The sequence below is a fragment of the Eretmochelys imbricata genome, chromosome 10 (assembly GCF_965152235.1).
Source record: "Eretmochelys imbricata isolate rEreImb1 chromosome 10, rEreImb1.hap1, whole genome shotgun sequence".
Classification (NCBI taxonomy): domain Eukaryota; kingdom Metazoa; phylum Chordata; order Testudines; family Cheloniidae; genus Eretmochelys; species Eretmochelys imbricata.
The window spans coordinates 55,511,022-55,526,656 of NC_135581.1; the positions used below are offsets into that span (position 1 = coordinate 55,511,022).

The 15,635-nt window shown below is 38.8% G+C and overlaps 1 protein-coding gene across 1 annotated transcript in view; it reads right to left on the minus strand.

The window, feature by feature from the left end:
• Positions 1-14,738, minus strand: part of ENTREP2 (endosomal transmembrane epsin interactor 2) — a 130,979-nt gene extending 116,241 nt beyond the window's left edge. Inside the window, exon 1 of the mRNA XM_077828974.1 lies at positions 14,628-14,738. Within this exon, the coding sequence (XP_077685100.1) occupies positions 14,628-14,726 (99 nt within the window). The 5' untranslated portion in view covers positions 14,727-14,738. The remainder of the gene's footprint in view (positions 1-14,627) is intronic.
• Between the last annotated feature and the right edge of the window lie 897 nt (positions 14,739-15,635).

A 15,635-nucleotide genomic window follows, 5' to 3' on the forward strand; every position in this document is an offset into this window, starting at 1 on the left:
ATATGGCCAAGCCCTATGAAAGGAAAAAATAGAAATGACTTGTTTGTGTGATCATTTTTAGTGCATATTTTTTGCTAACAGATTCACAGGAACATTATTCTCTTGTACTATCCTTCTTTAACTTTTTGAAAATTGTAACTTGAGCATTTGAAAAGAAGCAGTGAGAGGCAAAAAGGCATCCTTTAAAAAGTGGGAGTTAAATCCTAGTGAGGAAAATAGAAAGGAGCATAAACACTGGCAAATGAAGTGTAAAAATACAATTAGGAAGGGCAAAAAAGAATTTGAGGTTAGCCAAAGACTCAAAAAGTAATAGTAATTTTTTTAAGTATATGAGAAGCAGGAAGCCTGCTAAACAACCAGTAGGGCACTGGAGATCGAGGTGCTAAAGGAGCACTCAAGGACAATAAGGCCACTGCAGAGAAACTGCCCCCGCTGCAGTAGGCAGGGGTTAAAAGCAGCCCTGGAGAGGGCTGTGGCTGGGATGAGGAGTGAGAGCAGCTGAGGGGGTAACTGACTACAGTTGTGGCCAGCTCAATCAGGGCTCAGCTGGCCCTGATAGGAGGGCTGGGGGGCCAAGAGCTGGAGGAGTCTGACTCTAGCCCTGGAGCGGGAAGGCCTAGCTGTCTGGGAGCAAAGTACCTGAAGTGGAGCAGTTCTGGGGAAGGGTAAAGGGAGCTGGAGAGCTACAGCCTACAAATCCCCAGGCTGCGGGCCTTGCTAAAGGCCGAAGAAGGTACTGGGGTTGCAGAGGTGCAGCCTGGGGCTAGGCAGGGGCAGCTGGTCCGACCCCCCTGCCAATGATGAGTGGCCATTACAGACTGCAGTTTGCCCCAGTGAGAGAGGGATAGGTGACGACTGGCCATAGCCACTGAGGCAAGGTGGGTATAGAGGGTTGGGGGTTCCCCTGGGAGGGGAGACCCAGAGCGTGGGGGCACTGCTGTGGGGCAGCACCCTAAAATAAGGGCACTGGGGTCCAGGAGGGACATGAGGGCCTGAGGTAGGTGAATCACTGGCCAGCAGAGGGTGCTTCAATTGCTGGAAAAGAGCTAATTCCCAGACAACCAGCAGGAGGTGCCATGCCGGTGAGGCTTCACTCTGCTACAAGGAGGTTTTAGAACAAATTGATAAATTAAACAGCAATAAGTCCCCAGGACCAGATGGTATTCACCCAAAGTTCTGAAGGAACTAGCTTCTGTACCAGATGACTGAAAGATAGCTAATGTGATGCCAACTTTTAAAAAAGGCTCCAGAAGTGATCCTGGCAGTTACAGACCTGTAAGCCTGACTTTAGTACCGGGCAAACTGGTTGAAATTATAATAAAGAACAATATTGTCAGACATATAGATGAACATAGTTTGTTGAGGAAGAGTCAACATGGTTTTAGTAAAGGGAAATCATGCTTCACCAGTCTACTAGGATTCTTTGAGGGAGTCAACAAGCACGTGGACCAAGGAGCTCCAGTGGATATATTGTACTTAGATTTTGAGAGAGCCTTTGACAAAGTCCCTCACCAAAGGCTCTTACACAAAGTAAGCTGCCATGGGATAAGAGGGAAGGTGCTCTCGTGGATTGGTAACTGGTTAAAAGATAGGAAACAAAGGGTAGGTATAAATGGTCAGTTTTCAGAATGGAGAGAGGTAAATAGTGGTGTCCCCCAGGGGTCTGTTCTGGGACCAGTCCTATTTAATATATTCATAAATGATGTGGAAGGGGTAAACAGTGAGGTGGCAAAATTTGCAGATGACACAAAATTACTAAAGATAGTTAAGACCGAGGAAGACTGCAAAGAGCTACAAAAGGATCTCTCAAAACGGGGTGACAAGGCAAAAAAATGGCAGATGAAACTTAACGTTGATAAATGCAAAGTAATGCACATTGGAAAGCATAATCCCAACAATACATATAAAATGATGGGGTCTAAATTAGCTGTTACCACTCAAGAAATAGATCTTGGAGTCATTGTGGATAGTTCTCTGAAAACATCCAATCAATGTGCAGCGGCAGTCAAAAAGTGAACAGAATGCTGGGAATAATTAAGAAAGGGATAGATAATAGGACAGAAAATATCATGTTTCCTCTGTATAAATCCATGGTACACCCACATCTTGAATACTGTGTGCAGATGTGGTCATCCCATCTCAAAAAAGATATATTGGACTTGGAAAAGGTTCAGAAAAGGGCAACAAAAATGATTAGGGTTATGGAACGGTTTCTGTATGAGGAGAGATTAATAAGACTGGGACTTTTCAACTTGAAAAAGAGACGGCTAAAGGAAGATATCATTGAGGTCTATAAAATCATGACTGGCATAGAGAAAGTAGATAAGGAAGTGTTGTTTACTACTTCTCATAACACACGAACTAGCGGTCACCAAATGAAATTAATAGGCAGCAGGTTTAAAACAAATAAAAGGAAGTACTGTACTTCTTCACACAATGCACAGTCAATCTGGGGAACTCCTTGCCAGAGGATGTTGTGAAGGCCAAGACCATAACAGCGTTCAAAAAGAACTAGATAAATTCATGGAGGATAGGTCCATCAATGGCTATTAGCCAGGATGGGCACGAATGGTGTCCCTAGCCTCTGTTTGCCAGAAGCTGGGAATGAGTGACAGGGGACAGATCACTTGATGGTTACCTGTTCTGTTCATTCCCTCTGGGGCACCTGGCACTGGCCACTATCAGAAGACAGGATACTGGGCTAGATGGACCTTTGGTCTGACCCAGTAGGGCTGTTCTTATGAATAGTCCATATTTTCTGTTTTATTATATATTTTACATCATATAATAAAAAGGGAGAATAATTTTTTTCTCTCGTGTTAGAACAGAAAGATTCTGAAATTCCAGGGGTTAAAAACATTAATTTGTGTGCTGACAAGCATTAAACCTGAGGGTTAATGCTTAGCAATAGACAGTTCACATATTTTGTAGGGTACAGACCCTTTTTTAAAGGATCAGGTTATATGGTATTAAACATTCTGTCTTATATGGCTGTCCAGGAAATATAGGATACATGTTGTTTAATCTCCAGGTCTGGAGTGTATATACACGCAATAGATGGGGAAAAGGGACTTGGAAATACTAAATATTTCTCCCTTTCTTCTCCCAGCTGTGTGGATTTTTGGGATACATATATTTTTCTAACTAGGGACCAACTCTCATTTTATATATATATATATACACACACACAATTGATATGAATCTATATGAATGAGAAAAACAATGTTAATCTGTATCAAAATAAGATGTACACTAGCTGTAGCTTTGCTATCTCATGGATCTATTTGGTCTTTAAGTCCCCATTCCCTTTTTCTTGCTATTGATTTACAATCTTCCAGTTTCTGGACAACCTCTTCATCAGGAGCAGTTCTCGGTGTGGGAAGAACAGCCAATTGAGGGCACTCTATTTATAGAAGCCTCTCCTGCAGGAGAGGTTATGCTATTTAGGAGTGCATTGGGTTATAGCCTATTATACAGATCTGGCTCTGATCACATCCAGGCAGGAACGGCATTGTACAAAGGAGAATTCAGATTTACAGACTTACTCTTGAGATTGAGCAACATCAGCTTTCTTTATTTTACATTTACATTTCTTCAATATTTATAGAGTCTATGTGCTTATGGACTTGTTTGTTATTTTTATCCACATTCTCTTGAACAGAACAGGTAACCATCAAGTGATCTGTCCCCTGTCACACTGTAATAAATGTTTCCCATTAAAGAAAAAAAATTACAAGCACTGGATATTGCACAGAGATCTGCATACAGGACTATTATTTACCATCTTTTGCCCCCCAACAGTCAAGGCAGTGTGACATCAAGCGAAAAAAGCTTTTCACTTAGGGCCTGATCCTTCAGTCCATATTCAGGCAACACTAACAATCAAGGAATTAGAAATGTCCAAACTTACAATGAAACTTCCAAATGAAATGTCATGTAACTGCAAAACACAGCTAGTCCATGGAATTGAGATTTTATGTTTCAACAGGCCCCTGCAGACCAGACATGACCTAATCACAATGACAGAGACTCCATTCATAGTGGAGATGAACCCCAGGATCTAAACATCATTGCTCTGTAATGTGGCTAACAAAGACCCTGGATCCAAACATTCCTGAATATCGGAATATTTGAAGTATTTGGATTCAGCCGATCATAAAGAGAAATCTGCATTGTAAATTGAAATCTTTCACTTAATGCCCGCTTTTCTCACCTATTATTTTTCCCCTTTAGGTGGGCAGGAGGTAGAGAGCTTAGTCAATTTAGTGCTTGTGAAGGCGTCAAATTCACAACTTTGGACTCTGAGGTCCTCTGTTTATCCACAGAACAGGTACAACACAGTCAGGAGCAGTGCAAATTGCCCCATGGTACTCTATCAGTGTGCTTCAACTTTGACTTGGAGGGTAGAGAAATTATTTAAGTCTGTGTACACCAGGGGTAGGCAACCTGCGGCACGCAAGCTGATTTTCAGTGGCATTCTGCTGCCAGCCTGGGATTCCGTCCGCCAGCCCCCTGCCAGCCAGGGTCCCGGCCGCTGGCCCCGCTCAGCCCACTGCTGGCCTAGGGACCTTGGAAAACTCAGCAAGGAAAAACGAGGGCAAGGATCACACTAAACTGATAAAATCTGCATTTTAATTTAATTTTAAATGAAGCTTAAACATTTTAAAAACCATATTTACTTTATATACAACAATAGTTTAGTTATATAATAGAGATTTATTAACAAATAACAGATTTGATTATATAATAATATATAGAGAGAGACCTTCTAAAAGCATTAAAATGTATTACTGGCACACAAAACATTAAAATACTGTGAATAAATGAAGACTTGGCACACCACTTCTGAAAGGTTGCCGACCCCTGGCGTACACTTTCAATCTTGGACCTCTGCAGAGATTCTGCTAACATGCCAATTAATTACAATCGTGATGGTGCTTTTTTGTGCTGTGGATTCACTGGGATTTATTCATTTCAAATAGGTCACCCAATGGCTGCCAGTTGACAGTAACACTCATTCACTGCTAACATAGTCTGGATTTAGGGTGACCAGATGACCCAATTTTATAGGGACAGTCCCAATTTTTGGGTCTTTTTCTTATATAGGCTCCTATTACCCTCCAACCCCGTCCCGATTTTTCACATTTGCTGTCTGGTCACCTTATCTGAATTTGAACCTGTGGCCAAGACTCTGAATCCCATTTTCAATCCAGTGAGGGTCTGTCTACACAGGGACACCCAGAAAAGTTAAACTCAAAGAAGGATTAAACTTCAGTGAACTGAAGCCAGTTTACTTCTGAATGAGAGTATCCACACACAATTTAATGCAGTTTAATTTATGCACATTAACTTCACAGCTTTAATCAATTCATCTTTTTAACTTTTTTCAGAATCCCCATGTAGACATGCCCAGAGTTATCCAGTCTACTGTGTGTATTTTTCTCATTTGGAAATAATAGTTTTTTGGCTGTATTTTTTTCTGGATTACAGATTTTTAACAGGAAATTGAAATTATAATGGTTTTAAATTACATACACCATCATAACTAATTTTATTATATTATCCTTCTCCCAGTCTACCTATTTTAGTTTGACCCAAAAAACAAAACATCCCCCAACTCTCCGCCACAACACAACACAACCCTCCTTCCCTCCCTCCCTCACCCCCCTTAGGTATTGTGCAGGGTTAGCTCATAGCCCTCGGGGCAGACATTAGAAAGGAGCTGTATTATTTCCCTGCTCTAGCTGAGGAGTTTTAAACTTTCAAGAGTGCTTAGCAGCTTGTATTTTAAATATTGAAAAGACTGTTTTCTTCCCAGTTCAGCTGAACCTGAAACAAGATACATTCACTTCCATTTGTTTTTACTTGGGATGAAACCATGGAGAGAATATGCAGCCAAGTAAGGACATTTTAAAATAAATTTAATCTCAGAATTTGAAAATAATTATTTTTAACAAAATATTTTGTTATACACAACATGAATTTTTTTTAAAAAAACTTCTTGGCCCTCATGATCTATTTTCCAGTTTGTAACTCATTTTCCAGTTTGTAAGATGTTCTTGATATTTTTTCAAAGCCGATATGTCCTCAGTCACAGAGCGTTTAGCCCAAGCTAAGTTTCATATTAAAGACTGTGAGCTTCAAAAAGGCTCTGAATTTTAATAGCCATTCCAAGTAGTTGCAGAAAGACTAGCATTTAAAGAAATGCCTTTTCCATCAATTTCTGTTCTCTCAAATCATTTGGATTTTCCCTCCACATTAGTGGATTTTACGAAGTTCTTATAGTATCTCAAAAGATTCCTTTATTGCGCTTTATATTCTTTCCCCCATCAAAGATCTTGTGTCATACTAACAATCCTGCCAGCTAAGGAATGGTAGAAATACCTTCCTTTGGAACCTGCTAATAGTACTATTGACCTAGCCAGAATAATACATAGCATGTCTTTCCTTCCAGGCTCTTAAGCACCTGCCTGCTGGGCATGAAGTCCCAAGAGAGAGCCTCAAAATCGATAAAGTATGTCAGTACTGCTGGATTTTGCTGCCAATCTATCATACTGAATTCTTATTGATATATTCAGGCACAATCTTTCTAATGCTGTAACACTTTTAATTGTTTACTCAAATAATGCTATTAATTTTTTAGCCCTAATTCTGCAAAAGTACAAAAAGCACCAGTTTCTATAAACCAGGAATAACTGTTAGCAACATTAAAATGTAATTATTTTAATAGATAGAGCTATTCAAAGAAAAGATGCTAGAAGTTAAAAGTAAAAATCTGGGATGGGAAAGCAAGCTTCTACTTTGGAGCTACCTCCATTTCCTCCCTTTAAAATACTCATTAGGCTGAAAACTTGTATTTCTCATTTCTGCCAGGTTCAGTCGGAAATGAGAGGTATAATTTGAACCATTTCACAAGCATTAGTTACTGAATGACTGATATTTTTGTATTTCACTTTCAAAACAAAATGATACCGCTCGCATAAGCCACTTACTATTTAAAATATAGGTAAAATGGACAAAGGAAATCACTGTTGATGAAGGTAACAGATAAGAGATTCTTAATTTTATTGCTCTTGAAAAAGTTAAACACAAGAGGAACACTGACTCTAGATGCTACTTATTAATCTTTAATAAAAACTCATTTTAGATTAAAATAAAAAATAGCATTTCATCTCTAAATGTGAATAAAACCTAAGTTTCTTTTTTATAGAACTAGAAAATGGGGCTGATGTCAATTTACTTTACTAGATAAACTTATCTAAAGTCATCAGCCTCACTAATTCTGAATGTGTGTATTTCCAAGTTATGAAGCTACATCCTGTTGGATATTTTGCTCACCTCTATATGCCCTCCGGATCCAAAAGCCATTGTATAGGGTGATGTGATCCTTGCCTTCACAAAAGTCTAAGTTATATAGTTATGCAACTTCACACATTGTGTGCTAGTGACCTTAAGTGATAATGTAAACAGAAATCTTAGGGGCGATCATGGAAGGGACTCAATGCTCTCAAGTCCCACCAAATTCCATGGGAGTGGAGAATGCACACAGGCCCTCACAGGAGGTGCAGAGCAAGTCATAAAGGTATAATCAGGTTTCAAAAGTGGCCCTGGCAACACAAATTAAAACTCTTTAGTATCATAAGTTATATCTCCAACAACAGTCACATTGGCAAGAAGGAACATCTCCCCTCAATGAAGGATAAATCAGGGATTCTCAATCTTTTTCTTTCTGATGCCCCCACAATATGCTGTAAAAATTCCCCAGCCCACCTGTGCCATAACAACTGTTTCTCTGCATATCCAGTAAATTAAAAGCCAGGGCCAGCATAAGAGGGTAGCAAGCAGGTCAATTGCCCAGGGCCCCACACCATAGGGGTCGTGCAAAGCTAATTTGCTTGGGCTTTGGCTTTCAGCCCTAGGCAGCAGGGCTTGGGCTTTCCGCCCTGGGTCCCAGCAAGTCTAACACGGGTCCTCCTCCGTGGTTTATTTTGGCGTATCTCCTGAAACCTGCAGGGGGCCCCGGACTGCTGGTTGAGAACTGCCTCTCTCTTTGAGATTATATTTACAATTAAAAAACACAAACTTTGTTAATAATAAATTTAGAACTAAGTTCACTACCACCAAGCCTACCCCATTTTAATAATAATCATTGTTTGTTTAAAACAAATTTGCTTTAATTTCTTTTTAATGGTACATATGATCTAATTGATCACTGACTGTCTAGTTTGCTGTTGGAGGCTCTCAGAGCTCAACACTCAGCTGTGCTTCAATTTAATTTTGCTCCCTGAATCATAATACAGAATGCCAGTCATGGCACAAAACACCCTAATTTACAATATGCCCTCCTAAAAAGCAAAAACAATGTTGTTTCAAAATGAGTCCCTATGCCTGGGATATCAAATTCCTGATACTTACCAAGCAAAGTTAAACCAGAGAAACAGATATGCAAGGTATGGAGGATTGGGTCTAATGATGCTTAGCTGCCAATTGTTTGTTAAAATAAATGCAGTTCACATATTTGTCACATTCTGTGTCCACGTTTTTATTCTGACTCAGAGTACAGAACCTACATATAGTTATAAAATCACGAGTCAGCCACAGAATTAGATTAAAGCTATGTGAAGAGGATTGTGTTTTGTTTTGAGTGTATAAAGTACATACATAACATTCTCCAAATGCACTTGGTGCTAAAGAGAGAGAGACGAGTGGCAAATGATACCAAAGTCATAGCAAGAAAAATACACGACTGATATGGAATTATACATTCTTTGGCAACTGTATCATGAGTATGGCTATTCATCACCTGCAACAACTACTGAAAGACAGCACTGCATTTCTAAGTTGAAAGTGAAAGAACGTGTATGAAGTGTGAGTCGTAATGCCAAATAACATCCAAGACTCAGTATGCACTGAAGGTGTATGATGATACCGTCATGTAATTTGCAGGCAAGGAAATGAGGTCACTTCAGAAAGAAAGATAGCTATAGGCAGGTACAGCACCAGAATGGATCACCAGAACAACAGCTGAGCTCTGTTTTATTAAAGGCCATCAAACAATCCTCAGAGTACTTAGGGGAAAGGAGAGTCTCTGCCAATTAGATTTTCTTCCTTTAAATGAGGCATGGCTTGATGCTAAGACCTGACAATTACAACTGATAAAAAAATGGATTTTTTCCCATTTTCCCCTTTTTGTCAAAAAATGTCCAAATATGAAAATTTTCAACCACATCTAGTTATCAAGAATCAGCACTAAGTTGTGTTTTAAATTGGTGGTTAAATAATTAGCATTGTCTTCTGTGTTATTATTCTGAATATTATGGTTAAGGGAGAAAAATTGCTCAATCACATAGTATGGTGGGAGGCGCCAAACGGAACTGGAGTGAGTCTGTTGAACGAGTGGGGATTATAAATGCAACTACTGGGAAACTAGGAGGATGTGTTCCCCCTCCCTTAACTTCTTACTACCTTATGACCTGTCAGTGCAACTGAAGGAGTAACTGAATAGCTAATCTAATCTTTTTAAAGTCATAAAGTAAATATATAATAGAAGCTTGTAAAAGGTAAGAAATATCTAAGTGCAATCAACTTTATATTCAATCTGGTATACGGTACACAGAGATGTTAAGACGGTCTCCCTGATAACCCTCATCTATGCATGCAGTTTACGCTGGAGTAGGGAGAGGAGATAAGACTCTGTAATTTTAAGATTATAATTCTCATTAAATGATTCAATAATGTAACAGGAAGGTCAGAATTAATATTGTATCTTGTAGTGTGATATTCATTTCTTTGATTCATAAATTGATGATCATATTATTGAATGTGTGTGTGTATTAGGAAGGGCAACAGTGTCTCTGTGCAGTTGAGAAAGCTAATGCATATCCAAAACAATGGCCAACTTCCAGGCAAGATACCTTAATAAATCATTTGCTTGATTGCGAGTATTGGTGCTGTTGTGAAGAAATATATATATGTAAGCAATGTGAACTCTAAGTTAATTTGTTTTCTGTGGAAATTTTTATACACAATATATATATGTGTATATATAAATGTAAACAAACATATACCTGTATACCTATATGCTGAATCAACTGGGGGAGAGGGGTGGGGAAGAGGGTATTTTGACAGCTGCACAGCCTCATTCAGTCACCTTGGAAGTGCTTTGTGGGTGCTTGGGTCATGCTGTAAGCATGGGTAGAGACTGGACAGCAACCATGAGCAGGCTAGGGCTAAGCAGATTCCCAGGAAAATAATATCTCCCCAGGAGAGACGTATCTCCTATGGTTCTACAGGCCGCTAGGCACAGAGAGAATCCAATGGAGCTATCGATAGTGACGCATCTGCAGGGCCCAGAGTTTGTGCTCCAAAGGGATTAAGTGCAAGGGGGAAGTCTCATGGGGATTTCTTCCCCTAAACCCCTGTGGTAGATTTTTCTTCTGCAGATGGGGTCAAACCAACTCCTGACAAGGATACTAATAATGTTTTTCTCTCAAGCTTTCATTTGTATCATATTTTTGTGCCTCTGAACTTTAGTTGATATTTCAGGTGAAGCAACCCTAGAGCTGTAAAACTATTAATATTTTCTGACAATCTTCTTTTTTATTGATAATTCATTTAAAAAATATTTGCAAGTCCAGAGCTGAAAACGGAACATTTTATTAAAATGCAAAAAGAGGCAAATAATTTAAGGTTTTGTCGTCTGGTTTAAATAGCTAGAACATAAAAAGATTCGCTCAGCCTTTTGGAAGGTGTTAAGGAAATGCACCTCTGATTGTAGTTAAGGCACTAGTGAACACTATTCATTTAAAACTAACTCTTTTACTTAGTTTGGGGATTTGGGGGTAAAAGTAATGGGAAATGAATTCATCAGTTAATAAAAGGAAAACAGATAAACGGAAAATAGAAAATGCAGAAATAGAAACAGCTTTAGATTAAAATGATTAATACAGAAAAACTGAAAAGCTAAACTCAAACAGACCTTACAGCACAAGAGAAATAATTTTTTCAGGGGAATAATATTCCTAAAATGTCAGCTACAGACCTAAAATGCAATTCCTTATGTCAAGGGCTTCCAGGTTTAGGGTTAAGCGGGTAAAAGCAACACAAAGTTATTTTTTTCCACAGATAATTTTTTTTAAGTAAATACTGAAAATAGCTATGTTTATCTTTTTTTCCACCTCCCCCAGATAGTAAAATTTTCAAGTGCTTACGCCACTTTTGAAAACAGGACTTCAAAGTTTTGGTACACACATTCTTCATGGCATATGCAGAATGTTAGCTCCGTATCAAAGAACTTTTTTTTACGTGCAACATGTGCTCACAGTGATGATGATAACCTATTACCCGTCTAAACTTTACCATAAGGGGAAAAAAGTTAATGATTAATTTTTCATTTTTTCAACCTACCATACTCGTTCCCGCTAAGTATTAACATTTAACATAGCATTGCATACAAGAATCCACCTTTTTTGGTAAGACAGCTGTTCAGTTTCCATTCCCATTCAATCCTCTTGGCAAAGACTGTGAACATTTTGTGCCAACTGCATTGTTTTCATAGTAAGACTCTCTCTCCACCAGAGAATGGACTTATACCATTAATTCTGTTCATATAGGTCACTGAACAGCTGTCAAATTATAAGAACAGTTTGTTACTACTGACAAAGTTTGAAGTCATACAAGTCATTCAGGTGTAAGCATTACCAAACCCCTCAGTTATTGTGTGTGTTCATGAATTTATTACTGTGGTCAATCGAAAAACATCAATAATTTAGCAGTTTTAAACACAATTTTATATTGTGCAGTATTTTATATATAGTAAACAGTACAACATTTCTAACTACTCCAGGGGCCCTTAAGAAAGTTTCACTGCAACCTCAAGAGGTGGTTAACCGGCAACAGATGAAGAGTAGCTTATCTGACCAAAAGAGGTATAAATTATTTATTTTTCCTTTCGTTGTCCACATTCTGTCCTTTTCTTAAATACTGTCCTACTCTAGCGATGTGCCAAGATTCTGTTACTTGAAAATATGGACTACCACATACTGGTCAATACATAGCTGTCTACATAGAAGTCTCTCTAGACAGAAGATACTCTTTACAGTGAACTGTCATTTCCAAAATAATGACCTACAGGTCACCATTACAGTAGTTTAAAACCTTGCCAATTACCTTAGACAACGCTTTAGTCCCTGATCCTGAAGACTTACATGCTTAACCCTCTCATTCATCTGAATACTCCAAACACCAACACCTGTTGAACCAAGTCATATGCTTTCTCAGGATCAATAAATCCACAAAGCAATTACTCTTTCCGTGTATCAATCTTTCAGACTTCTGTCTCATTGCAAATACTACATCCATAGTACTCCTTCCTTTCCTAAGTCCATGTTGCTCCTCTCCAATATTTTCCTCCACCCTGCACTTCACCCTTGCTTCCAAAAATAGTATATGTCCGTACAAGTCCGTATCAAATTATGACCTTCACCTGACATTGTAACCACCATTTTGAATAATGTGACTTACATTTTGGGTATGTAACTGTAACTACTTACAGATGTCAAGGACACACCAAGGCAGCTTATTGTAATGCTTGACACCTCCCTGAGGTGACTAACACAGAAGTCATCAACATGATTGTCTTTAAAAGGATTTTGCTACAGGCTCACCGACAGCTATCCCTGGTCGTGCTCTAGTGTTCAAGCCCCCAGACAGGAGATGCAGATAGCCGCATGGAAAGGAGTGGGGCGGGACTGAGGGCGGTGCTAGGATGGTATAGCCATGCCGGAGGAGCTGCCAATGCGGGGTGCTGGCTCCTGGGAGTGGCGGCCCCACATTCCGTTCCTTTTGTAGCTGTGGTTCCCAGGAGAGCCCAGCGGTTCCACAGACACCAATTTATATCTGCAGACACCTGCATCCGCATACATTTGTATCCACACAGGGCTCTAATAATGGCATAGAGAGTACACTTATAAGGTTTGTGGATGATACCAAGCTGGGAGGAGTTGCAAGTGCTTTGCAGGATAGGTTTAAAATTAAAAATGATCTGGACAAATTGGAGAAATAGTCTGAAGTAAATAGGATGGAATTCAACAAGGACAAATGCAAAGTACTCCACTTAGGAAGGAACAATCAGTTGCGCACATACAAAATGGGAAATGACTGCCTAGGAAGGAGTACTGCAGAAATGGATCTGGGGGTCACAGTGGATCCCAAGCTAAATATGAGTGAACAGTGCAACAATGTTGCAAAAAAAGCAAACATCATTCTGGGATGTAATAGCAGGAGTGTTGTAAGCAAGACACGAGAAGTAATTCTCCCGTTCTACTCTGTGCTGATTAGGCCTCAACTGGAGTATTGTGTCCAGTTCTGGGCACCACATTTCAGGAAAGATGTGGACAAATTGGAGAAAGTGAAGAGAAGAGCAACAAAAAGGATTAAGTCTAGAAAACATGACCTGTGAGGAGCAGTGTTTTATGGTAAAACTGGTAAATTGAGGTACACTTCACTTTTGGATGCAAAGGATCTAGAACTTCTGTGAGTAGCCAGTGTCAGGGCAAACATAAGGGGGGAACAATCCACAGGGACTCGGGGATTGGGGTGTACCTATTGTTAACCTGCAAGGTGAAGTTAGTGGTGGCACAGCCCAGAGGAGAGTGTTTGAGTGACTAAAATGCTGGTGGAATTAGGGAGCTGACACACAGCTATGACAAGGAAGACCCCTTCTCTCTAGAGACCGGGGTAATAATCTGACATAGTCCTGGATACACCAAGAACCATCACATTCATGACAAAAGTTGTGTTATTTCCCCCCATCTTCTTTAAATTCTTAAAATTCTTTAAATCAGTGGGTTTACTTCTGGGATTAATTTAGCTCCATATATTTTTTAATACCTTATTAGTGTTGTCACAAATATTCTTACAGTTGATCTATACTTTTTTCCCCATTGAAGGGTCAGCATACAGTAATCTAATGTATACATGCACACCATATGAGTTTATTAAGTCACAGTATACACGCCTTGATATGTTAATATTTTTATGATTCTCTATGTTATCAGACTAGATCCATGGGTAATGTATTTACATTGGAAGCTTTTCTAAAATCAGACTGCAGTAGTAAAGTTGGTAATTAAAATATTATTGCACAGATACTGAAACATAATTAACAGCATTCCCATGAAACACCATTGGCTAGAGAAGGAGAGATTGGATGCAAGTTTGGTCCTGCTGAAGTCAACAGTTTTGACTACACTGAGACCAAGATTTCACCCATCGTGTATGGTGTCTCCCTTATATTACTGCAGTATAAGCACACATTTCTAATGTAACAACTTATGTTTTGAGGAAACAATATCTTATAAAGACTATAGCACTTTTACTCTAAAGTTTCTTCCAACAAAATAATCATGTTTTAATAATAATCTGGTCCTGCTTTGAGCAGGGGGTTGGACTAGATGACCTCCTGAGGTCCCTTCCAACCCTGATATTCTATGATTCTATGTTTTTAGACTTAAAGGCAGCATCAAATAACAGACACATGCAATGACAGGAATTAAACTGATAATTTTATGATTACCGAAAAAGAAAAGCCTTTGCCCTTATTAAAATATTTGTTTTTCATTACTCACCAACTGACAGCCTTCCAGGGAGTTTACCAGCTGAGCATTCTGACATGAGAGAATAGAACCAGCCAAGTTCAACATTACACACACTGCAGACAGTAGCATGAAAAAGGTTATCTGGAAAAAAAACCAACCAAACAGTCCATTGATTATTCACTGCAAAAGGCAAAGGGGAAAAATTAATTTAGCCTTTGAAGTGCTTCCATCTTGTCAAATAATCACATGGATGGCAACATTTTATATGTTTTAAAGACCAACATGAAACATTTTTCAGTCTTACAAGGTCCTGGGCTTCATACCATAAGAAAGGCAATGCCGACACTAGTCTTGACTGCCATTTATTTTCCTTTAAATTCTTTAAGTCCTTCCACTTGATCTTCCATTAATAGCTCACCCCAAAATTCCATTTGCAACCCAAATATTAAGAACTGAGACCCTGAAAATTAAACTGATGATAAACAAACAGCAATAATAGTGAAAAGCAAATCCATTTTAGTGTTAGTAATCTAAGTTGCTATTTCTAACATAAAGAAGCATATTTGTTAATATGTGATTTTATGTTACATATTAATGTATAATATTAGATACCATTCTACCTTTTATGTAATCCCTGCCTCGTTATAAGCAAGATAAACAATAATCACCAAATTAAAATATTATAGTGTGTATAAAAATAAAAGTAATATATACGTACAGAAGAATGTGAAACACTAAGTGAAACTGGTGAGAAAAATCTCTTTTGTTAATTGATACTGAAATGTGATTTTTCACTGAAGACCCTCACTGAAATTATCTGTCAGTAGACTTTTAGAAAGTGCTATCTTTAAAGTTACAAGCAAACTGGTGCCATGTTTTCATTCTTTGTTTCATTTTTATGATCTTACCCAGAGATGCTGCTGTCACTTTTCAGCTGGATGGTATGTTTTCACTCATCTAACTTTTAAAAAAAACCATTAAGGGCTTGTTCCCCTAATATGCAGCAACCATTGACATTCATCTCATATAATCTGCTGC